The sequence below is a fragment of the Phyllostomus hastatus genome, unplaced genomic scaffold (assembly GCF_019186645.2).
Source record: "Phyllostomus hastatus isolate PE091 unplaced genomic scaffold, TTU_PhHast_1.1 phas_contig_495, whole genome shotgun sequence".
Taxonomy (NCBI): Eukaryota; Metazoa; Chordata; class Mammalia; order Chiroptera; family Phyllostomidae; genus Phyllostomus; species Phyllostomus hastatus.
The window spans coordinates 2,722,785-2,747,602 of NW_025333895.1; the positions used below are offsets into that span (position 1 = coordinate 2,722,785).

At 39.2% G+C, this 24,818-nt stretch overlaps 1 protein-coding gene across 2 annotated transcripts in view; it reads left to right on the plus strand.

Annotated features, from left to right (window-relative positions):
* PBX3 (PBX homeobox 3) overlaps window positions 1-24,818 on the plus strand; it is a 194,231-nt gene that overhangs the window by 160,622 nt on the left and 8,791 nt on the right. For both annotated transcript variants that reach the window (XM_045846477.1, XM_045846478.1), the window contains exon 5: window positions 2,865-3,000. In XM_045846477.1, coding sequence (XP_045702433.1) covers window positions 2,865-3,000 — 136 coding nt within the window. The remainder of the gene's footprint in view (window positions 1-2,864; window positions 3,001-24,818) is intronic.

Consider the following 24,818-nt stretch of genomic DNA (forward strand, 5'->3'; position numbering starts at 1 on the left):
AGTCCTCTTCCCTGAGAAGGGAAGGTATTTTTGCTCTAGGCAAACATACTCGTTCAGATATATGATCCCCTTGCTCACTCCAGTTTTTCATTAAGGCCATACTCAAATTTTCTTGGTAGTTGAACAAGCCAAAGCCTGTACTAGTACAAAGGGTAAATGTGCTTAGGTCCTTCTGCACTTCTATAGTTTGGACCCAGCCACAATGTTTGGGGGGAGGGACTGTGTTCTGCATATAAATTTGTCCTCTGTGGTTTTCCAGTGTTCGTTAAAACCACTTGTAGGCGAAATTATTAAGTGAGCCAAATTTATCTGTTTTCCCAGATAGGTGTCTGTTGGTTCCTCCTTTCATAAGTCCTCATTTCCCCCAAATGCCCAGTGTCATCCACTCCAGTGTTCCCTGGGTCTTGCTGCTGGACTACATGTCTTAGACTGGGAGTGACAAACTCACATGCTTACATATTACGGAATTGAGTAGAGTGATTGAATGAGGAGCAGTGAGGATTAGAGCAGACGGTCGCACATCTGAGGGGACAGCCGTCACTCACCTTTAGTCTACGGCTGCCTCCTGAGAATGCAGGCCTGGTGTGGCTGATTTTCCTGTTGTTGTTGTTGTTGTTGTTTTTTAATAAAAAGCCAGAAACCTAGATTTTTATGAGCAAGACAATATTGTGTAGTCTCATTAAGCATTATCTATAGATCAGGTATGGTAATTATCTGTAGGCTTGACAGTTTCAATATCTATTGTAGACATTTACTCCCTACTCACCAAACCACCTACTCATCTGAGTGTGTCTCTTCAAAGTACCACCAGGTCAGGGCTTTGTTTTTCTTTTCAAGCAGTGCATGACTTCTGCAGAAATGCTAATTGTTGTTCCTGGTATATATCTTTTCCTCCTCTTCTCTGTCTTCTGTAACCATCTCCCCCATTCAGTTCATCATCGAATCCTGTTGATTTTAATCCCCCCAAAATATCTTGATTCTCATCTTCATTCTGTAGGAAACAATGGTTTAACCTTTCAAAAATTACTGAAATAAGAAAATTTAGTTCTGATAGCCTGAGATGTTTTGATCAGACCTAGATTTCTTGCTCCCCTGACTCTTTCCCTTAATGTTGAGACATAGATTACATGCTTGACCTTCTGGGTTAGTGACATCATTTTAACCAGAAGGTCTCGTGGGGTATACACATTTACAACTGCCTACTGACGGTCTCTTTTTGAGTGTCGCATATCATGGAGAAGATCATTAAAGTTACTTGGAAGAAAGTATTAGGAAAATTATTTGGGGAAAGTATTTTCCAGTTACTGGAGAATCTAAATTCTTTTTAAATCATCACCTGAGGATACTTTTATTAATTTTAGGGAAAGAGAGAGGAGGGGGTAGCGGGGGAGAGGGAAGGGGAGAGAGGAGAGGGAGAAAGAGAGAAACAGAAACATTGATGTGAGAGAAACATTAATCATTTGCCTCCGTCCTAAATGCACCCTGACTGGGGATTGAACCCACAACCTAGGTATGTGTGCTGACTGGAAATTGAACCTACAACCTTTTGGTGTCTGGGATGACATTCCAACTAACCAAGCCACCTGGCCAGGGTGTGGAGAATCTAACTTAAGGTGGAGTCTAACAAATGCTAAGTTTCAGTCTGGAATTCTTTAAAACCTTAGTAACAAAACCCAAATATAAATTATATTTTTGCTATTGGAAGTAAATATGTTAATAAGTACTTGATCTTCTGACACTCTGCCACCCCTCTCCCAATAAGAAATATTTTTCTCCCCTAATCTTTTCCTGTGAGCAAATCACACTTTAGTCTAGTCAGTCGCTTAAGCAGACAAATCTGGAAATCTTTGATGTATTTTTTCCTTACCTTGCTTTTCTCTCTTCTCCACCCACTTCCCCCACCCAATTCATCATCAAGTCCTATTGCTTTTACCTTTCAAATAGATCTTGAATCTTTTTATTTCCATTACTCTCACCTTATGCTAAGTTACCATCATCTCTCAATTTGACCATAGTAGTTGTCTCCTTAAATAACTCTATATTTCCTTTCATGTCCTCCTCCCACTATTCTTAGCAGTCAGAACAATCTTTTTAAAAACATGAAATTAAAAACCTTTAATACCTTCCTACTGGTAAAATGAAATCCAGAAATTCTTACGGGGCCCACTAAGCCTATATAATCTGCCCCCCGCCCATCCTTCCAGATTCATCTCACACATTCTCTGATGTTTACTGTGCTCCAGCCTTTTTCAGCCATTTGGACATTCCAGCCTCTGTTCTAATACAGGACCATTTCCTGCGCTCATTCCTCTTACCCCCTCTCTCTGACTAACTCCTGCGTGTTCTCCAGATCTCAGATTAAATGTCACTCCTTCGGGGAAACCTTTCCTGACTCCATGATCTATGTTAGGTTTCCCTCTTACACACTTTCATTACATATTATGCTTTTCCTCTGTGGTACTTGATATGGTCACCACGGTTTGTCGTTATTTATTTCTGTGTTACTTGCCTAATGTCTTTCTTTCCCCTTTCGACTTTTCACCTTAACCCTCCGATCTGCTGTAAACTTTCTGGTAGGTCTTACTCGTCTTGTTTCAACTTGTTCTTTATTAAGTATCTAGAACACATTAGATCTTCAATACATATTTGTTGAATAAATTAAAGAATGAAGTTAACGGTGCTTTACATTCTAGTATTTTTCTTAGTGACCCGAAACCTTAAAATGAATTGGATAGTGCTTTGGAGGATATCAAGAGCATAAGTTATGATACCATATGGGTGGTACCTAAGAATGTTTAAAAATAGAAATTTACTCTTTAGCTAATGCTGATTTTAATTCTAATTCTGTTTGGTTCTTGCCATAGACGAAAAAGGCGTAACTTCAGTAAACAGGCCACAGAAATCTTGAATGAATATTTTTACTCACACCTCAGCAACCCCTACCCCAGTGAAGAAGCCAAAGAGGAGCTGGCCAAGAAGTGCAGCATCACAGTGTCACAGGTGGGTGAGGGCTCGTGGGCTGCCTCGTTTGCCAGGAGTGTAGGGACCCTGTTCTCCCCTCCGGGCGTTCTCATCAAATGCCGTGTCCAGATGTCCCATCATCAAAGAAGATACAGAGAAAACATAGATATTTCCACATATTCATCCAAGCTTTTAAGTTTAGATAACTTTTTTAAAAATCCTAAGTGGCAAGGAATCAAGACACCACCCTAGTGTAAATCTTCGATAGAAAGGGCATAAACGTGCCATGGGAAGAGACACAGTTTAATGAAAATGTAAGGAAATATCTTTAGTACTTTGAAGGTAGGAAAGAATTTCTTTAAAAAGACATAAAATGTGCCAGTTTAATGGCATGTAGTCCTGCTTTTCCCAATTTAGATGACTGACCTAAGCTTCCACCAGTGAGAAACCAGTTTATTTGTTGCTGAAAGGATATTTAATGTAACTAACTCTTTGGTGTGAAAGCTTTGAGGAATTCACCAAGTCCTTTCTAAAGTACGATGCCTTATGATATTTGGGCCCCAATGATTTCTGTGTTTCCTTGTTATCCATTAAACAAAAAAAATTAAGTTCATTTTTGTCATTATTTTGTATTTTGTCCTAAAGGTCTATTTGTAATAAATTGGGGCCCTGAAGTTAGTTGCCATCATCTAACAAAAATGTATTTAGTTTTTTAAACAGATTTACTAGTATTTAGATTGAGGATTGGCAACAAATAGACAACTGTACCTCCTAAAAAAATAAGTATATCCTATTGGCATTGGCTTGAAAATACAATTTAAATATTCATATTGTTGCTTAGAGATTGACATTTGAGTATTATTTCTTTATAGCATGCAAAAGTGATAGTTACCAACCAGTGCTTGCAGTGGAATTTAAGGAAAAGCTGACTCTTGACAAAAATTTCAATGTGTCCAAGAGGTCACATGACACAAAAATTTTAAAGTAGTTTCTAAATAAATACTCCTGCTTGTGCATCTGAAGTCCAGGGCACTGAAGGTCCCTTTCACATTCCAATGAAAGTGTCATACCAGCATTATGTCATTGTTATTTAAGGAAATAGGGGCTGGGTTTAAGATGTTAATCCAGCGCCTATTTTGGGATTAGTTTCCATAGGACCTCTAGAGCAAAATTAGATTTGCAATGAAGATTTTATTTATTAGTTACTATCATTCTTGCATGAAATAGCGGTGTACCTTGATTTTGGAGGGGGGGGGATGAGGGCTCAATTTTAAATGGAATGTAATCGATCTGGGTTACCAGCTTATAAAAACATGCAATCTTTAAAAATACATCACTCTCTGGGTTATGTAGTGCTCGTTGCCACTTGAAATATGAAGGGACAGTATAACACGCGGGATCAGATAGGGAAGATGAAATTAAAAGTATGCTTACATCAAGTGGGTGTTTTATGGTGTGTACACCTCCCTGAACGTTAAGATTGGGCTCATGCTGGTCACCAGCTGATGATGCCAAGTCTGGTTTTCTGGCTCTTGCTACAGCTTTCTGACGTACAAATTCAAATGTTTGCAAGTCCAATTTAAAATAATGTGTTTGTGTGGTTCCTCTTCTTTCTTTTTTTCTTTTTTACTTCTGTAATATTCACACATTTCTGAAGAACTGATAGAACCCTGGTTTTTCCTTAGTTGTAGTACTAGCATTTTATGTGTAGTGTAGGATTTGCTTAACGTACTGCTTCTGTAATAAGTGAGAGAAAAGTTCCCTTCTGGCTGCTCTAAACTAGGGAGGTTTTGCTCTACTTCTAAAATAGGCTAGGAACCCATTTACTGGTGATTTTTTAAAAAATAGTTTATTACTATAGTCATTTCACTTGTTTTTTATAGCACAATGAAATTGTTAGGTTTGAAATTTTTTAGTATTTGTTTTAGTGGTAGAAATAGCATAGGCTTAAATATATTACTCTGTATAAAAAGCAGATTTTCTGATCTTATTTCTTCCAGCTCGGCCCTTCAAATGCAGAATTTTAGTGATCAGTTCAAGAATCAGTTTAAATTCTGGCTATTTCTTCCCCCTTTTACCCTTTTCCTTCTTCTGAACAACACCTTTACCCCACATCAATGAAGTGGGAACGACGATGTTGACATTTTAACTAATGAAGCATCAGTTGCTAGCCTTGTAAATTAGTGCCCTTTTGTTTAAATTGTTTGGAAGTTAAAGCAGAGTCTAGTGTTTTAGACTTGACATATTAACTACTTTCTAAAGATAAAAAAAATTATTGAAAATATACCGCATATTAAAATATAATTAAATTTAAAATCCAGAAACTGTTGGTGTACAAAGCTAACTTAAAAAAAATTGAAACCCACTGAAAATAAGCGACTGTAGCAGCACTATCTTTGCTAGATCTAGAGTGTATGAAACTGATTTATTGTTTATTGATTAAAATACCTAAAATACTGCTTAAATACTTAACAATTAAGAATAAGTATGGAACTTTCAGAAGAAAATGTAAGGAAATATCTTTAGTACTTTGAAGGCAGGAAAAAAATTCTTTAAAAAGACAAGAAATGTATAAGCAACAGAGGAAAACATTGATAATTTCAGTGATAGGACATTTACTAACATCATTTTAGTAAAGATTGGATCAGGCAAGAAGCTCAATAAATATTAAATCTAGAGAGAAATTTTGATGAAGAACATCGTTTTAAAGTATTTCTCTGTAGGCTTTTTATTATTTGCAAGGGATGAAAAAAAACAGAGCAGGGAAATGGAACAAGACATTGACCAGGTCATTAGAATCAACATCACTATAGAGGGACCAGTGAGCATTGAGTGTAGCATTTCATCCAGGAGGGTAACCTCAACTTAATCACCAGAAAACACTGGGCAAACCCAAAATAAAGAATGTTTACCAGGGAAAAAAAAAAGGAGGGGGGCAGTATTCCTTAAAAAGTGCCAAAGCAAGGCTGTGGGAATGTTCTAGATAAAAAGAGGCTAAAGAGTCTTGACAGGTAAATGCAGTACCTGACTCTAGACTGTACTACAGGGGGAAGTATGCCATAGAGGACATTATCATGTTAAATTTACTACAGTAAATTGCAATTTGTAATTACACTATGGTTACGTAAGAGAATATCTCTAGTTTTAGGAATACACATTGACTTACTTAGGGGTAAAGGGCTATGTTGTATAAACTTAGCCTCAAATGGTTCAGAAAAAATGTATGTGTTTATGTGTATGTGCATATGTATGTTAACAATGCAGACACAGTACATATGAATCTATGCACCAAATGATAACACAAGTAGGCAGGTACTGTGCTAGAGATAGAAGAGACATCTGTGAATTTAACAGGCAAAAATCGCTGCCCTACTGACAGAACTGTGTGTGTCTGTTCACCAAAAGATATGCATAAGAATATCCTTATCAATGGCACTCTTAATAGACTATAAACAATGGAAATATAACAATGGAAATGTCCATCAGGAAAATGGGTAAATAAAAGTAGTATATTTATGTATATTTCAAATATTATATAGCAATGCTAACAAATAAACTAGACTGTAAGTAACTACATAATGCTAAGTGAAAGAAGCCAGGCTCTCAGATTAGGGGTTCCCCTTGGGAGAAGAGTGATTGGAAAGGGGACTGCTTATTGTTCTAAATGATGATTTCATGGGTGTGTTCACTGTATGTAAATTTATCGAGCTCTATACTATGTGTCCCTTTTTTTGTATATATATGTATTTTTACTTGACTAAAAAGCTTACTTAATACAGCAATAACAAATATGTCCTCATGGAGCTTACATTTTCCTGGGAGAATATAAACAGATAAAATAAGTAAATGAAATGATAAATTAGACAGTGATAGGTGTTAGTGGAGAAGATAAAAGGAGGGAAAGGGAACAGGTAATTAAATGGTGTAATTTTTAATAGGGTAGCAAGGAAAGCCCTTACTGAGACAGTATTCTTTGGGAAATATTGAAGGACATGAATGAGCAAGGTACGTGGCCAATTGGTGGATAACATTTCAGGCAGGGGGAAGAGTACGTGCAAGCGCCCTCAGACAAAAGTGGTCGGAGCAGGTAGTAAACGTAGTAGGAGAGATCCAAATGGTGCAGGGGTATTAGAGACCATGGTAATGACTGGCTTTTAGAGACAACTGAGGAGTCACCTGGTCTGACCGAAGTTTTAACGGGATCACCATGGCAGCTATATTGACAATAGACCTTGGAAGCAAGGGGAGGCAGAGGCGCCAGTTAGGGTGCCACTGCGTGTCACAGAGTGAGATGATGGTGCCTTGGACCAGGGTGCTAGTAGTAAAGGTGGTGGGAGACGGCTGAATTCCAGGTAATTGTGAAGGGATAGGTGAGAGGGGTTACTGATGGATTAGATGTAGGATGTAGGAGAAGAGTACAGGATGATTCCGGTTTTTGGCCTGAACATGGAAGGATGGAATTGTCATGAAGTATGTTGGGGCAGCTTTTGGGAAGAGAAAAATCAGGTATTTGGTTTTGGACATATTAAGTTAATATATACTGTAGTTTTTAAAATGCACTGTATAATATAATAAAATAGGCACAGGTAAGTAAAAAATTGCAATTTATATTAGCCCTACATTAATTTGGACATCCTGAGGTTTGGGTTGATTAAGCTGGAGTTCCCCTTTTATATAACACCCTGAAAATTCACAGGAAAAGAAATTATTTCTAATACCATAAGCACTGAGAATCATACTTAAATTGTCACATATTCTTAGTTAGTGGAGCAGATATTAATATGCTTTTCTTTTTTGGAATGGAGCTAACTTGCACTCATTATTCAAGTTACCAAATCACAAAATACTTCATTGTTCTCCTGATTCCAATTTGGAATTTAAATAACTCTGGCTCTACTTTTGTGCTAGGTGTTTTTAGAATGAAAAATACTAACTTATTCTTCATTGCTATTCTAATTGAGACACGCTATAAAGAAAAGATTGATTTTTTTTAAACAGATGAGAATCTGAAATGCTAAAGAGGTTAATTGGAAGCATTAAGATTCATTCACACATTCATTCATTTATTCATTCAACTAACATGTTTTAGAGCCTTTAAAATGGTGCACAAGACCCGGTATTGAAAACCTGGTGTGAAGAAAAGTACCTAACCCTTACAGATGAGGAGAGGAATGTTTAGAGGAATTAATAGATTGGACGAGAGATACAAAGTCTTCAGGAAGGCTGGGGGTTTGTACATAGAAGTTATTTGATAAAAAGGAAGAAACTGAATTTTTACTTTTTTTCCTGCAAGAGGCAGTATGATTCCTCTATCCCTGAGGCCTCAGCTGCAGAGTCCTGGTTTTGGAGGCACAGGCCAGGGCTTATATCACTTAGGCTGCATCATTTCCCCCTAGCCACTTCACAGACTCCAGGCTAGTTAGTAGTCTGAGGTCTCCTTACTCATTAAACTACTTATTCCAAAGCAGTGAATATTCAGTAAGCTAATTAAAATTTGTAAGTAAGATTTCCTTATTAAAAAATGTATTAAAATAAGAAGAAGCCTGTTAAAATAATAATTAGAGCAGGGGAAAAAAGATGACTATCAAATTATAGTATCTTTTTCAGCTATCCATAACGGCCTTTTCAGTTACTTTGGCAGTAGATAGAAGGCAGAAGTAGATTTTACTGTGAGTATGCAATTGGTGAACTGGAGAGAAGCTGAAGGAAAATGGCAGCTATTTTGTTGAAAGTGGTTCTTTCACACTGTCTTAAAAGAAGGCCACAGACCCTCTGTTCTATAAAGGCTCTGATTGTGTGTCCTGGTGGAGATGGGATGTCATTAAATAGTGTGCAAAGAACAAAGGAGCAGCCTGTGAAAAGATGGGAGCTTTGAGGATGCTGTAGCACTGAGTACAGATAAGGCATATCTGCAAGATTTAAAGAAAACAAGGGAAGCCTCTGATTTTTTTTTTGTTTGTTTTTGTTCTCTACAATCAGCTCAAAAATTAGCATGGTCCCTAAAGCTTGCTCTAGTGATGTCAGGTATTATGTTTATTTTAGAATTGACTTTTTAAAAGGGAATCTCTAACACTTGTTTGACACAATACCCAAACAAAGGGTAGATAGAGACTATTTCCCCCTTAGATGGGGCATTTTTCAGCTTTCCTATTCCTTAGAAGAAGCCATAAGCAGAGTCATGGTCTCTCCAGTGTCTGTACCCGTCACCTCCTTTTGCCTACTCCTTCCTTTTGAGCATTCCCATCAGTCTCCCCTTGTGCCTGCCCCTGATCATCACATCTCACCTTTCCATTGCCTTGCTTCTGTGAGGCATGTCAGACCAATAGGCCAATATATTAGTCAGGGTCCCAGCAGAAAACAGATGGCACACTCAAATTAGAATAATTTGAGGAGAGTTTAATAAAGTGACTATTGACAGAAGTGTGGGCAGAGTGCAGGGAAACCACAAAGGATAATACTGGTGTAATGCTTGGTTGTGTCACCTCACCAAGATGCAGAAGGCGTGTGGAGGACAGTGGCTGAGACCTTAAGTGAAAGCAGTATTACAGTGAGGGAGTCAGGGGAACACATACTCTGACCTTATTTTCCTTTCTTCTCATCTGCTCCCAGTGACTTCCTTGGGCCAGAAGCCTGAGGGCATGTAGCTCTGCCTCTTGGAGCCTAGAGCAGGGTGAGAGTGGATATAGACGAGTATACACAGTGTAGCCTGAAGGATGGAGGTGCCAGATCAGGGCAGACCCCAAGTTCTAGCCTCCAGGTGCCCCACTTATGTTGACTATGTAATACTTCCACGCCGGATAGCTGGAATTCTCCAGAGATGTACTTCCTTTGTTCTCGTCTTTGGCTTTTCTTCTTTTTCCTGACTCTTCTGCCAGCTATGTGGAGAGCATATTACTTTTCTAAAACGAGTATGGATTTTGAGAATAGAAGCTACAAACAGTGTAAGTTAGTTAATTTGATCCAGCCAAAGGTATCATTCAAGGTTTTTGGCTATTTTTATAATTTACTCAACAAGCACTGAGTGCCTACTGTGTACCAGGCATTGTGCGTGGCACTGCGGCAGAAAGGATGAATCAGATAGGTCCTTTACCCTTAGAAGCATCAAGTTTCTTGGGGGAGGCAGACAAACATGTTACTGGCAGGATACACAGGTTACCTGGGGCAGTACAGAGTTGCACGTGGGTGCTATTTTGGAATATGGTACGAGGGGGTTTATTCTATTCAGAGGATAAGGAAATTCTTCCAACTTACTAGCTCTGTGGCCTTGGACAAGTCATTTAACCACCCTGTGTCTCATTTCCTCATATATATGATTTGCGCAAAAACAGCATGTATTTTATAGGGTTATAGAAACTTTGGATTGATAATATATGTAAAGACCTACCAGAATGCCTATCACAGAGTAAGGAAAAAATATAATAATAATTATTATTATGCTATTTCTCCTGCCTGGAATTGTCTAATCCTGCCCTCCCTGTGCAAATGCATAGATATCTTATTAATTATTATTTCAAAGCCCATTTCAAACATCAGTTCTTCAGGAAAGCTTTTCTTCTACTCCCATTCATATCCTCCATTATATATTCTTACAGATTTTTAATAGTACTTACTACAATTATAACTCCATAATGCATTGCTGAATGTTCTTCTCATAATAGATGGTGACTTCCGTGTTGTTAGGGACTGCAGTCTTATTCAGCACTATATTCTTAACACCTAGCACAGTGCACAACACGTAGACACTCAATGTGTGCTGAAGAAATGATTTAGGTAAAAAGTAAGCTTGAGCTTGATTTGGGGAAGGTCTACAATTATGACGTTTAGATGTCTGCAATTATGCCTGCAATTATGAGGTTGAACGGTTTACATGTCTATTTTGCACTAATTAATTAATTCAACAGTATTTATGCAACTAGTGATTTCTGGTTACTGTGCTACGTATAACAGATTCTGTCCTTGTGGAGCTTATTCTAATGAAGGAGGGATAATTGAGATATATATAATTATTAGTACTAACATACATAATTATATGGTAATAAGTGCTATGAAACGAATTATGGAAGGTAGGGATTTCTGGGTTGAGGTGTATGATCAGATTGAAAGATAATCCTAGCACTAATGTGAGGATCAGTTTGAGGGGAAACCCCAAGAATGAGAGCGATTGCATAGATTAATAGTATAATTCAGGCAAAAAGTGGTGAAGATTTAAATTAGGCCACTGACAGTAGAAAACAGGAATGGATTTGAAAGGTATTTTGTTGGTAGAACTGAAGTTTTGGAGATTGGGGAAGTAATTGGATGTGATTCTGAGGAAGAAAATGTCATAGAAGATAGCTGAGGTATTTAGCCTAGAATAAATAATTGAAGACGGTGATATTATTAGCGGATATAGGAGACACGTGAGGAAATGCTGCTTTGATGGAGGGGAGAGTAAAGGTTCGTAGTAGTTGTGCTAGGTGTGCCCAGTTGGGAAATGATCAGTTTGGAAATATAATTTAGGAGAAAGTTCAAGGTTAAAGATGTAGCTTGGGAGTCATCCCCACAAATTCATAGTTGAGACCCTGGGCATTTGTAGATAAGAAGAAAGTAAGGCCAAGAGAAATGACTTTTCCCTGGGTCATTTGTCATTTAGAGAGGGTAACTAAGAGAGATTAAACAGTGCTTTTGACAACTTGGCAGGGCTGAGAGGGTGGGAGCTGGTGTCTAGGTGTCTGGGACATGCCGGGGGGCGCTACTACTTTATTTCCCTTGCTTTAGGTTAGGACTTAAACTACTAGGGCTACATTCTAGTAGCAAGGGTGCATTGGAAGGACACAGACCCTCAAAGAGACTGTTAACCTGCTTGATTTACATTGCCTCAGTCCTTGAAACTGGATTACTAGTACTTGTAGGTGCCTGGGCTGAGCAAATGTAATTTTTTTATGGAGAAAGACAGCGTCATTCAAGGCTTCAAGTTGTTTCTATAAGTAAAGCAAATGTAACATTGAACACACAATCAGAAAACAAAGACAGACATACAAGAAGACATGACAGCATGTATTGAAGCCAGCACAATCAACAGACAATAGAAACAGATCCACAGAAATCTAGAAAACAAAAGGATCTGATATGAAATGTAAAATCAGTATGCTTAATATGCCTAAGAAAATAAAAGGCAATTATAGAAGTTTTGTCAGAGAACTGGGAAACAAAGGTAAATAGGAATTTCAGAGCCCAAAATACAACAGCTAAAGTTAAGAATTCAGTGTGCAGGTTTAAAAGCAGCTCAGACGTAGTTGAAGGGAGGATTAGTGAACTGGCAGGTGGGTCCTAAGGAAATAACCACACTAAGAAATGTGGAGATAACAGTACAGAAAATCACGAGAGAGTAAGGGATGTTGAGGATACAGTAAGAAGTCTGCAATAAAGGTAACTGGAGTCCCAGAAGCAAACATAAGAGTGGGTCAGAAGCAATATTTAACATGGAAAGGGTGACAGCTTTCCAAAATTGACGGAAGATTCCAAACCATGGAGTCATGAAATACTGCAGTCTCCAAACAGAATTCATAAATAGAAGTGTACCCCAACACAGTCAAAACAAAAACCGCCAGAGGGGAAAACTGGCAGGACTGCCTTCAGAGAAGCAGCAGTTAGACTGACTACTAATTTTTAAATGAAAACTGTAAAGCCACAATAAAGTGGAATGATATTTTTAAAGAAGTGGAATAAATTAAATGTCAGTCTAGAATTTCACATGTGCCAAAAATGCCCTTTGAAAGTGGAAGTGAAATAAAGACATTTTCAGTTAAAAAATGGAGAGAACTTGTCCCATGTTTTTCTTTAAAGCAAATATAAAAAGTATCATTCAGGAAGAAGTAAAAAGATTCCAGAGAGAGGGAGGGCGATGCAGAGAAGAGTGGAAAAGCAAAGAAAAAGCTAAATGTGTATGTGAATCTGAATGAATATGGACTGCTTGTCTTAAATAATAAAGTCTGTTGGGTTAACAATTTATATTGAATTAAAATACACAATGATATCTTGTAAGTTATGAGGGGAGGATACGTGTTCTAATGCTCTTCAGTTTTCTGCAAAAGGTGGTCAAAGTACCAGTTAATATAAAAGTACCTGTTAGTGGTAGATTTTGATAGTTAAGATTGTATAATCTCTAGGGTAGTCACTTAAAGAATACTGAATGAGTACGTAACTTCCCAACTAATAAAGAAGGAGATGTGGAATAATTTTTAAAAATAAGTAACCTAAAGGAAGACACGCAAGGTGAGGATAAAAGATCGCAATAAATGGGACAAATAGGAAGCACTTACTAAGATGATAGATTCATATCCATATTTATCAATGCTTACATTAAATATAACTGAATTGAATGTAACTGAGTAATAGGCATCTATTGTCAGACAAGATATAAAAATGAAACTTAATTATATGTGCTCTCTGAGAGACACATCTAAAACATAAGGGCACAGAAAGAATGAAAATAACAATATGGGGAAAAAATGTAACATGCAAACAATAACCAAAATTAAGTTGGTGTTTCTCTATTCTGTCAGATAATGAATGCTTTGAGGCAAAAAGTTTCGCTAGAGATAGAGACACACTAGATAATGATGATACAGCAGTTCTATATTTATTTGAATCTATTAGCAGAAGCTTATAAACATAAAGCAAAAACTTATAAAATTTCAAAGAAAAAGAGATAAATCCAAAATCACTATAGGAGATTTTTACACCTTTCTCTAACAGAACACACATACACAAATACTTACAATCAGTAATAATGTAGAACAGTGCTTCTCACACTTTACCATGCGTGAGAATGATTTGGAAAGCTTGTTGAAATACAGATTCCTGGGCCCTGTTCCCAAAGGTTCTAATGCAAAGAATCTGGAGGGGGGCCTGACAGTTTGCAGCTACCAGGTAATTCTGAGCCTGGCGTATCAGAACCACACTTTGAGTCGCACAGATATAAAATTTGACCATCATGATGAGCAAACAACCTAATGGACATGTATAGAATACTATACCCCACAAGTACAAATTATATCTTCTTTTCAAGCATTTGTAGAAAAGCTATGTTCTGGGTCATAAAGTCCCTCTTAATAAATTTTAAATAATTTAAAACATAGTGTATGTTTTCTGACTACAGTGGACTCAAACTAAAAATTAATGACAAAAAGGTGTTTGAAAATAAAACAATATAAAGGGGTTTGCAAAAGTAGGTTTACAGTGTCTGTATGGGAAATACACAATAATTAATAATAATACAAAAATAAACTGTTTTGCATACTCACAACTGTAAGCCTACTATTGCCCATCCCTGTATTTTTTAGTAACCCATAGGTTAATGAAACCACAATAGAAATTGGAAAAATATTTTAACTGAATCATAATGAAAATATAGCTTATCAGAATTCATGGGACGCAGTGAAAGCCATGCATAGAAGGAAATTTATAGCTTTAAACATACTAAACATATACATGTGTGTATGTATATCCTGTATGTATTATGTACTCATATATGGAGGAGGTCAAAAATCAGTCAACGAAGGGTCCATTTCAAGCTTTTAAAACACAGTAAATTAAACCAAAAAAAGTGGAAGGAAATAATATAGATAAGCACAGAAATTAGTGAATAGTGAAATAATATAGATAAGCGAGAAATTAGTGAAATTTAAAGGAAACACAGTAGAGCTCAACAAACTCAGAAATTGTTTCTTTCAAGTCTTTCTTCTGTCTCAAGAGTCTTAGTTCCAATCCTCAAGGCAATTAGCAGTGTCATATTTTTTTGCAGATGTTTCTTAATATACCTGCTTTTTTTTTTTTTTGGATATTCATTCTCAACCATATTTTATGTACTACCTTTTTAAAAAATATAAGGGGGAAATGGAACCTATCTCACTGGATTTTACAAGGATTTAATGAGTGCTTAGAACAGTGCTTGGTACTTTAATATCCCTGTGTAAATGTTTACAACTCTGATTACAGGGTCCGCTTTATGGGAGCACCGTGCCTGCTGGGCACTCTGAATGTGTGTGGCATGAATGACCTGGCCAGAGATGAGTCAAAGGGTAGAATCGTTGGCAGAGCCAGCCAGCGGCCTGGGCTTGTGACTTGCCCTAGCAAAGTTCAGAGCCCAGGAGTGGAAGGGGATCAGAGAACTGACGGGTGACCACAGCTCCCCTGGGGCCTTGTCAGGTGACTGGGCCAAAGACCAGAGAGGAACGTTCTAAAGTCGTATACACAGTTTTCCTTTTCTCCCTCTTGATTTCCTAAAGTTAGATGTGTAGATTATTGCCCTGTAGTTACTATAGGGTTGTTTTTTTTTTAACCAAAACTAAGTTTTATCATTCGTGTTCCATTTAGGCAGTGGCACGGTCATTTCAAACTACTGATGATTTTGAGGAATTGGGACTTTAACTCCAGATGATTGTAGGTATTTAGTATGGGAAGGTGCAAAAAAGCCACTCAGACTCCACTCAGCCATTATTAAGTAGTAGTGTGATCTTGAACTGATTATTTAACCCGAAGTTTCCACTTTTTGCCCTTAAAATTAGGATAATGATAATTTCTTCAGAGGTTTGAGGGCTACATGAGATCATATGGGGAGAATGCCTAGTATAAGGCCTGGCGTATCATTTGTGCTCAGTAAATGTAATTTGTCCCCCTTTCAGCCGGGATGTTCTTGCTGGGCATGTTGTGCATACAGAGCCTTGTGCAGGTTCCCAAAGAAAAGGGGAACGGAGTCTCTGCGCTCCAGCAGACCAGCAGTGTGCCAGCAGCCCCGGGCTTGGGTAGGCTCCATGAAGGTGAGAGCCGGAGGGGCCTGGGTGGCTGCGAGGGGCTGGCAGGTGGGGCTGTGTCTGCTCTTAGCCTGAATAGGCCTGCCCTTGGTGTATTTTTTACTCTAAAAATGTATGAGTCATGTTTAGTGAGAATTAATTATGTATGTTGAAAGGGTAGCATACCTTTTGAGGCCAAGTATTTCTATTTTAAATAAATTGAGTAAACATTTCTGGATTTCTAAAAAGAAAAGAAAACTGGGGTGTATATTCGGTAGGGAATGGTGCTTGAATAAATAAGGGTTTTCATGAAACAAAAGGTTTGACTGTAGCACACTGAATAAATTTTGATGTTTTCAGTTACAGGAATTAGATTTACATGACACTTATCTAGACAAAAATTCCGGTCCATTATTGTTTATTAAAGAGTGCTCTTGAGTGTTAATTCTGGCGTGCTGCCTGGTAAATGGCTCCACCTTTCAGTGCAGCTGATGGGAGGCAGTTTCACAGTTGGGTTGTCAGTGTTTTAAAATCTGCCAAGGGCTTTCCATGGACCTTATAAAGGAACCTATTTAGTTGTACACCTAACACATTTTTTAAAATGAGAGGATTTTAAAGAAAAGCATCTTTAACTAAAAACATCATCTGTGGTCATTTAGAACCACCCCTCAGCACGTGTTTTAGGGAGATGAATGGTGTCATCTGTTTTGTCTGTGCTGTGGCCGCGAGGCTGACGTTTTATATACTTTTGCAGATGAACCTCTTTGTGACTGTCATGAGTAGTTATCAGTCTATCATGCACAGAATAGAAAGGGCAAAGCCAAACTGTGAGGGTGTCAGTGCATTATGGCAATAAAATTTCTCACAGCCTCAAATAAAAAAAAATGGTACCTGACAAGTGGATCTGTTTTAAATTATTTCAAATACTATGGAAATGGAATTTCTATTTGTTAGTTCTCGCATTAGAAATGGGTTGTGTTTCAAAAGTTGGTTTTCAAGACAACTGTTAGGAATTTGGTACTTATTTTCTAAAAAGGGGGAAATGGTTTGGTTTCTTGGGCTAGCCCATGTTTTAACCATAAAAGCCAAAATAGTTTGCAATAAAAAGGTAGAACATACTTTTATAGCCCTAGCCATTTAATACAAAGGAAAAGAAATAAAATTGAGTAAACAATTTTTAATTTTTTTAAATGAAAGAATATTAAATAAAAACAGTTCTTACTAGATAAGGCATAGTGGAAAAAGCACAGGAAAGGCTGTGTGGTCTCAGGCAAGTTATATAAACTTTCTGACCTCAGTTTCTACATTAGTAAAACTGTGTCTTATGTAAATGAGATAATACATGTGAAGTTCCTAATACAATGGCTGGTTCATAGTGAAGTCTCCATAAATGGCTGCTATTATAAGTATAAGTATAAGTAGAATATAAACCCAAGTTTCCTACAAATTCTGGGTCCACTGCATTGTCGTGCACGTGGCTATGTTGGAGTAGGAGTGAGGAGAGACAGGGAGGCGTAGGTAATATCAGCTCCTTATGTGGGGAGGTAGCCTGGGAGGTGTGTGGCAGACAGGAGTCCTTGGTCTGAGTTTTATTCTCCTCTCTGGTAGGAAGTTTCTTCTGCTGAGGTGTATGGGGGAGCACCCCCTTTTCCCCTCTCTCACTGCTACCTATTCCTCCATTGCCAGTACCCCACCAGCACGGACGGCTCTCCCCAGAACTTGAAGCTCCTGTGAAAAAGGCGACCTGACCTTTGGAGCCTGTAGAGGGTTTTCTTGCAGTTGCTCTTGTTGCTTATCTGTTACAAGCAAAGGGAGAGCTAATGTTTATCGGCTGCCTGGTACATCTCAGGCCTCGTCCTGTGTATTTTAACGTGTTATCTCATCTAATGTTCATGACAGCCCTGTGAGGAGTATGCATCACTCTCCCATCCTGTACATCAGGAAAGGAGAACATCAGATGACATGACTTGACCAAGGTAGCACAGCTAGGAAATCACAGAGCTTGGATTCACACCAGGTCCATCTGGCCCTCAAGCCTTTGCTCAGCTGCCTTCTGGGTTCTCAAGGGACGACACACAGGTGGTTATCTGCAGTGTGCCCAGCCTTTCTGTCCTCACACTGAGTGTGCACCCTTGGGAGGGACAGAAATAGAATGAGATTTAGTTTATTAACATCATTAACTTTAAAAATTGAACAGTCTCTGGCTTCCATCCCTCATTTCAGATTGAATCACATAATGGAGATGAAGACATATTGATTAGGGAGAAACTATTTATTAGAGGTAAAATTGTTTACCATGTAAATATGCTACATGTTCCATTATACACAACTTGGCATTTCAACATTTCATAATCTGTTGCATTTAATTAGGCACAGTACATAAAGTATGCATCACAAGTAAACATGGGAAACACAATCACATATTTGTCTAAGATTTGTGCTTCATAAATTTTTAGTTTGCTGATCTCAATAATGATATTTTTGTGTCAGCTGCTGCTTTTCCAAACAAGTGCTCATCCTCTCCTTAACGTGTTTTATGCACAGAAGCAAAACTAAGGATAAACTCTAAAGTTCAGCTGATTTCTCAAAAGAAACCTTGCAGGGAAGAAGGAGCTGGAAAAAGTATTTAAAGTTGTGAAAGGCAAGGACCTACATCCAAGATTACTCTACCCAGCAAAACTATCATTTAGAATGGAAGGGCAGATAAAGTGCTTCCCAGATAAGGTCAAGTTCAAGGAGTTCATCATTACCAAGCCCTTATTATATGAAATGTTGAAGGGACTTATCTAAGAAAAAGAAGAAGATCAAAACTCTGAATAATAAAATGACAACAAACTCACAGCTATCAACAGCTGAACCTAAAAAAAAACAACAAAAACAAACTAAGCAAACAACTGGAACAGGAACAGAATCACAGAAATGGAGATCACATGGAGGGTTATCATCAGAGATGGGGAGGAAGGAGAATGGGCAGAAAGGTACAGGGAATAAGAAGCATCATTGGTAGGGACAAAATAGACAGGGGGAGGTTTATAGGAAATGGGGAAGCCAAAGAATTTATATGTACAACCCATGGACATGAACTAAGGAGTGGGGGGAAATGTTTTTATTGATGAAGTTCTTTACTAGGCACATGCCATCTGAGGGGCTCCCATGCTGTAGTCATACAATGAAATTAAAATGTAATCAGAGTTATTCTCAAATTAGGGTTTAGATGCTCCACAAAGTAAGTAAAAAATTTCCAAAGGTTCCTAGGGCATGCCTGGTTTTAAGGTTTCCACTGGCCAGCTTTCCTTATGTATATATGTATGTATGTGTTCTTTCCTAAAATCCGTGTGCCTTGAAAAGCTGCTATGATGGAAAGCATGTGTGGGGTTTCTTTTTCCCTCCTCCCCTTTCCCACTTGACCTTTTCCCACTTCATGAAAGGGGTACGCCCACCAGTGCAGTAGCTTATTGCCCCCAAGTGTGAGACCCTCTCTGGTACAACACAGGATTATGTGAAGTGTTAGTGATAGCCAAACCTCCTTCAGTCAGCATTTTATAACTCCACCCCCCTCCGATTAAGAAATGCATGTGTGATAGAAACCTTACTTTTGATAGTCAAAGTAAGTTTCTATTTATCAAAACAAGTATTTGTGTTGCTTTGTTCAATTTTAGACAGTAGTGGTAATCCAGAAGGATATAGTAAACATGTAGAGCCTTACAATTACAGGAAACAAATAACTAAACAATTTTAATGTCCATATATTTCTATTGAAGAGCATTAAATGATGTTGCATTAAGATAACATGGAGGGAAACGAAATCTAAATACTTTTCCAAGAACACAAAATTTTTGACTGTTAAAGAAAAGCAAGTTTATGTGTTTTTAAAATGGATAGTGGGTATAAGGCTGTGGTACATCTGCACAATGGAACACTACTTGGCTGTAAAAAAGGAAATCTTACCCTTTGCAACAGCATGGAGACCTGGAGAGCATTATGCTCAGTGAAGTAAGCCAGTCAGAGAAAGACACGTACCATATGATTTCACTCATGTAGAACCTAATGAACAAAATAAACTAACAAACGAAACAGAAACAGCCTCACAGATAGAGAGCAGGCTGACAGCTGTCAGTGGGGGGGTGGTTGCGGGGCTGAGTGAAGAAGCTGAAGGGGTTACGAAACAGACTCAGATGCAGAGAACAACATGGTGGTTAGCAGAGGGAAAGGGGGCTGGGGAGGTAGAAGAGGGTATGGCAGGGATGAGTGTTGGTGGAAGGAGACTTGACTTGGGTGGTGAGCACAATATGATATACAGATGATGCATTGTAGAACTTCACACCTGAACCTATATAATTGTATTAACTAATGTCACCCCAGTAAATTCAGTTATAAGATAAATAAAATAGTATCAAATTGCATTGCTATTTAGATTTGGTTGGATACATTTTAAAGAATAGTGTTACTGTTTTATTTTAAAATGTCAACATTTATGACAAACTGAAATAACATTGTTTACAGCTACATAAACTTATGAAAAATTGCAGATGCTAACCTTTAAAATATGCAAAGGAGAAAAAAATACGTGACCAGGTACCTGATTTTGCAAAATTTCTCTAGGGAGTATCACAGCAAAAAGTGTGTAGACCACCGATACGAGACAGGTGCCTGGATGGTAAAGCCGCCTCAGGTGGCCTCAGGGGTCTTCACAGGAACCTGCTCCTGGCTGCACTTCCTAGAAATCTCAGGTCTGTCTTGGTCTCCCCTCTGCTTAACTGGAACTTAACTGAGCCCGTGGGGGCGGGGCATGAGAGAGCCTGCAGAGCCCCTCTTCCGGCTTTTCCTTGCCTGGAGCACTCTCCCCGGTCCTGTTCCCTAGCCAGAGCCTTGAGGTGCTTTCGGCTGCCTGTACTCTTGCTCACCCCCTGACACCCATGCCCTCCCCTCTCTCACTGCTCCCTCTTTTTCCCCAGTGGAAATGGATATTCCTCACTGTTAGCCCTCCACTCAGATGTCAACACTCCTTGATTCTCCTTTCCTCTTTTCCTCTGGAATGGTTTCTGCATCCCCTTTCACCACAAAGAGGGGTTTAGGGAATTGTTAGAGAGTAGAGTAAGTCCCTGGGATCTTGGAGAGGCCTAGGGAGAGAGGGGCAGGCAGCAGCTTATGTTTTTGGTTTGTTTGTAGCAACACAGCTTCTAGAGCAGGGGTGTCAAACTCATTTTCCCTGGGGGCTACATCAGCCTCACGGTTGCCTTCAGAGGGCTGAATATAATTTTAGGACTGTAGAAATGTAACTACTCCTTCACAGTTAAGCGAGAACTTGGTGCTGTTGCCGGGTAGAAACATGGTGTCGGGCTGGATAATACGAGGTGGCGGGCCAGATTCAGCCTGCAGGCCTTGTGTTTGCCACCTGTGTTCTAGGGGATTGTCCCTCTGAAATGTGGAGTCTCAATAAAAATACTACTGAATTGAATTGAAGCTGAGGTCCAGTTCAAGCTTCATCTCACCTCGGAAGTCTGCTCTGATTTCCCAGACTTGCTGGGACTTCTCTTCCTCCAAATTTCTGCTGCACTTAGAATCTGCTCTGCACAGCTCGGTGTGTTCATCAGTGTTCTGCAATTTTTGCTAATTATTTTGTGTGTCTAGCATTACTTCATAACTAGATTGTAAATTCGAGGCAGGTAGACAGGTACATGTTTATTTTTTCATCTCCCTGTGGCACCTAGTACAGTATAGCAGGTCCTCGAATAACATCATTTTGTTCAATGTCATTTCATTATAATGTTGAGATACCATAGGAACTTAACTCTAGTTTATATCCATGAGTCTGTGGTTAAATTGGCTTGGTTACATGTTGTTTTGCTTAAATTTGCAGAACCTATCAATGGCCTTACGCGAGGCCTTACTGTATTAACCATAACAGATACTTAGTAAACATATTCCAGTTGATTATGAAACGGGAAAGGTTGATGGGAAGTTCTGGGGTTGAAATCTGGATCCATCACATTTTGCTCTGTGATTTTGGGCAATTTCTGTAGAGTCTCTGTCTCATTTCTTCATTGATAAAACCTCTGTGGTAGTCATAGCCAGGAGTTACCAGGTAATCACTATGTGCCAAAATCATTAGCTCACCCAACAATTTCATGAGGAAGATATTACTATGGCCGAGTGTGGGTTTGAGCCCAAACCCTGAGTCCCAAGCACCTACCTGTTACATGAGACTGCCCACACCTGACTTACTTACTTCAGAGTTGAAGGTTCTGAGTGAGTGAAAGGTCCTGAATACCTTTTTGAAGAAGGTAACAAGGCGATACAAAAGTTGAATTTACTTATATTTTGAAAGGAATTTTACTTTTTCCCTATTTATTAAGATACAATTGACACATAACATTTGTATAAGCTTAAGGTGTATGGCTGTTGATTTGATACATTCATGAATTGCAAAATGATTGCCACCACAGTATTAGCTGCCACCTCCATCCATTCACATAGTTACCATTTCTTTTTTGTGGTGAGAACATTTAAGACCTACTCTCTTGGCAACATTTAAGTATATGATACGGTATTATTAGCTGTAGTCACTGTGCTGTACGTGAGATCCCTGAACTTGTTAATTTTGTAAATGGGTATTTGTGCCCTTTGACTAGTATCTCCCCACCCCCTTTCCCCTCTGCCACCAACCCCTGGAAACCACCCTTGTACGCTCTCTTTCTCCCGTTTGTCTCTTAGAGTCTGCATATAAAAACATTTTACTCTTTAAAAGCAATTGGCAGCCTGCAGCCCCATGAAATGCATGGTGGAAGTAAATGGGAGAGACCAGAAGCTTTTCTGGCCACTTCTTGCCTTTGCAGGCGGGCACAGAAAATGAGCAGCCAGCAAAAAATGTTCACTACACGTTCTCCTGGTTGCGCAAAGCTCAGAGTCTGGGAGCCGATGGCAATGAACATCAGCAGAATGAAGAGAATATTTGTGTTTTTATTCTCGTTTTTAATTGATTTTGAAATTCTTGCCTGGCCCTTCGCCTTTTGCATAGTCCAGAGCTATGAGTCCTTGATATGTGGCTCAAAAGAGAAGCGCAGGACAGTGTATTCCCTTTCTCTCCACCAATTTCCTGCCTGTGATTCTATTTGGGGACCAATGTGCAGACCATTCCGGTTCAGAGATGGAGCACGCTCTGCTGTCCTTTAGTGCCCTGTGTGTACAGCTTGGCTGCACCGAGAGCACTGCGTAGGAGCGGACACATGTGGTCTGTAGCTTTGGGTGCTGCCTACTGGGTGAGGGTAGGGGTTCTTTTGCAACTAATTGTATCCATCTGTTCTAAAAGGGTGGGAAAAAAATGCCTGAACTTAGGTGTCGATTTATACATTAATTACGTTGATCTCATTTGCAGCAGTGTGGTCTTAATGGCCGTATTGCTGCAATGCCCAAATCTGTGATATCAGAATGGGACGTGCATATTTTAATTTGAGAAATAGTTTAACATTTTTAGATATTCATTTAGATGTGGTTATGCAGGTTAAACATAACGTATGATCACTGCTTCTTTCATTGCTTCCAATTAAACCTTGCTTGTTAGTTTAACCTCTAGGTAATCCCATCAAACAATTGATGTCAAGGAAACACTGCCCACAGTAGCTTCGGATGAGTGGCCATTAATTTTAATTGCCTGATATTAAAGATTAAGAAGTATTGGGACTAGCAGAATAGAAACGATCTGATGTCAAGCAAATCCACTTGCTAAAGCTTCCCCAGGCTGCTGGTGATATTAAAATTTTACTGTGAGAATTAAATAAACCTTTATTAGTGATGACTGTTGTTTGATTGGTCCAGGGGTGTGCATAAACACTGGATTCTTACATATCTAGAGATGAGACCTTCAATGGTACAGAGATTTCTCAATTATGAAACTGTTAATAAAACTGTAATCTGATTTTCCAGGCTAGGTTTCATTAATGTATTATAGCTTCTCTGATTGTCAAGGTAATATTAACTACAAAGCACGGAATCCAACAGAGAATTGTTTAGAAGAAGAGAATTCTAAGATGGGCCTTTGTTGCTAAACTCAGAGTTGGGGAATTTTCATTAATTATGCTTAAGAAATGCCAAATTCCCTCTCAACCAGGAGCTTCTCCCTTTGCACTGTAGATAGATTCAATATTTAACCCTTTCGAAGGCCTGTCAGTCCTGTTCAGACAAGCTAGAGTTGTAGTGCATGTTGAAGGGGCTTTTTGCCAACCAGCTAGATCTGCCTCCTGAGCCGAGAGCGCACTCATGAAAGGTGAGGCGGGTTCTGAGAGACCTTGCCTTAACACAGCCATGATCAGAACGGATACCTTTAGGGTCCCTTTTCAAACTTAATTTAGAAATTTTGTGGGGTTTTTTAATTTTTCATTGTATTTTTTCCATTACTACTTGACCCCCCCATCTTATACTTTCCTTCACCTGCAGTCACCACTGTTGTCCATGTCCATGAGTCTTTTTTCCTTTTTTCTTGATCCTTCCACCCCCTGAGAACTTTTTTAGAGTCATGTGCTGCTGGTGTGGGAATGGATTCTAATAGTCACTGCGGCTGACTTCTCCTGGTGCAGAAATTCCTCCCAGAGCACCTGTCTCCCACCCCTTGGAGGCTTGGGCACCATGTGAACGTCATCTGTCGCTTGCCCCTCTCTCTGCCCTCTCCACTCCCACCTGCAGCTCTCCCCGGCGCAGGCCCTCCTTGCTTCCTCACCTGTGCCCTTTCCTAACTCTTCCTCCCACTACCGTGTCCTGCACAGTTACCATGCACACCAGCCCCAAGCATATGGGGCTCAAAGAAGGGAGGGCAGACAAGGGTTTGGTCCCTTGGGGCTGTTGAGAGCGTGTATGTGACAGTCTAGATCACAGGCGGCAAGCACAAGGCCTGCAGGTCGAACCCGTCCTTCCACCTTGTTTAATCTGGCCCAGCACCTTGTTTCTGCCTGGAAGCAGTGCCCAGCTCTTGCTTAACTGTTAAGGAGTAGTTATATTTATACAGTCCTAAAATTACGTTCGGCCCTTTGAAGGCAACCGTGAGGCTGATGTGGCCCCCGGTGACGATGAGTTTGACAGCCTTGGTCTAGA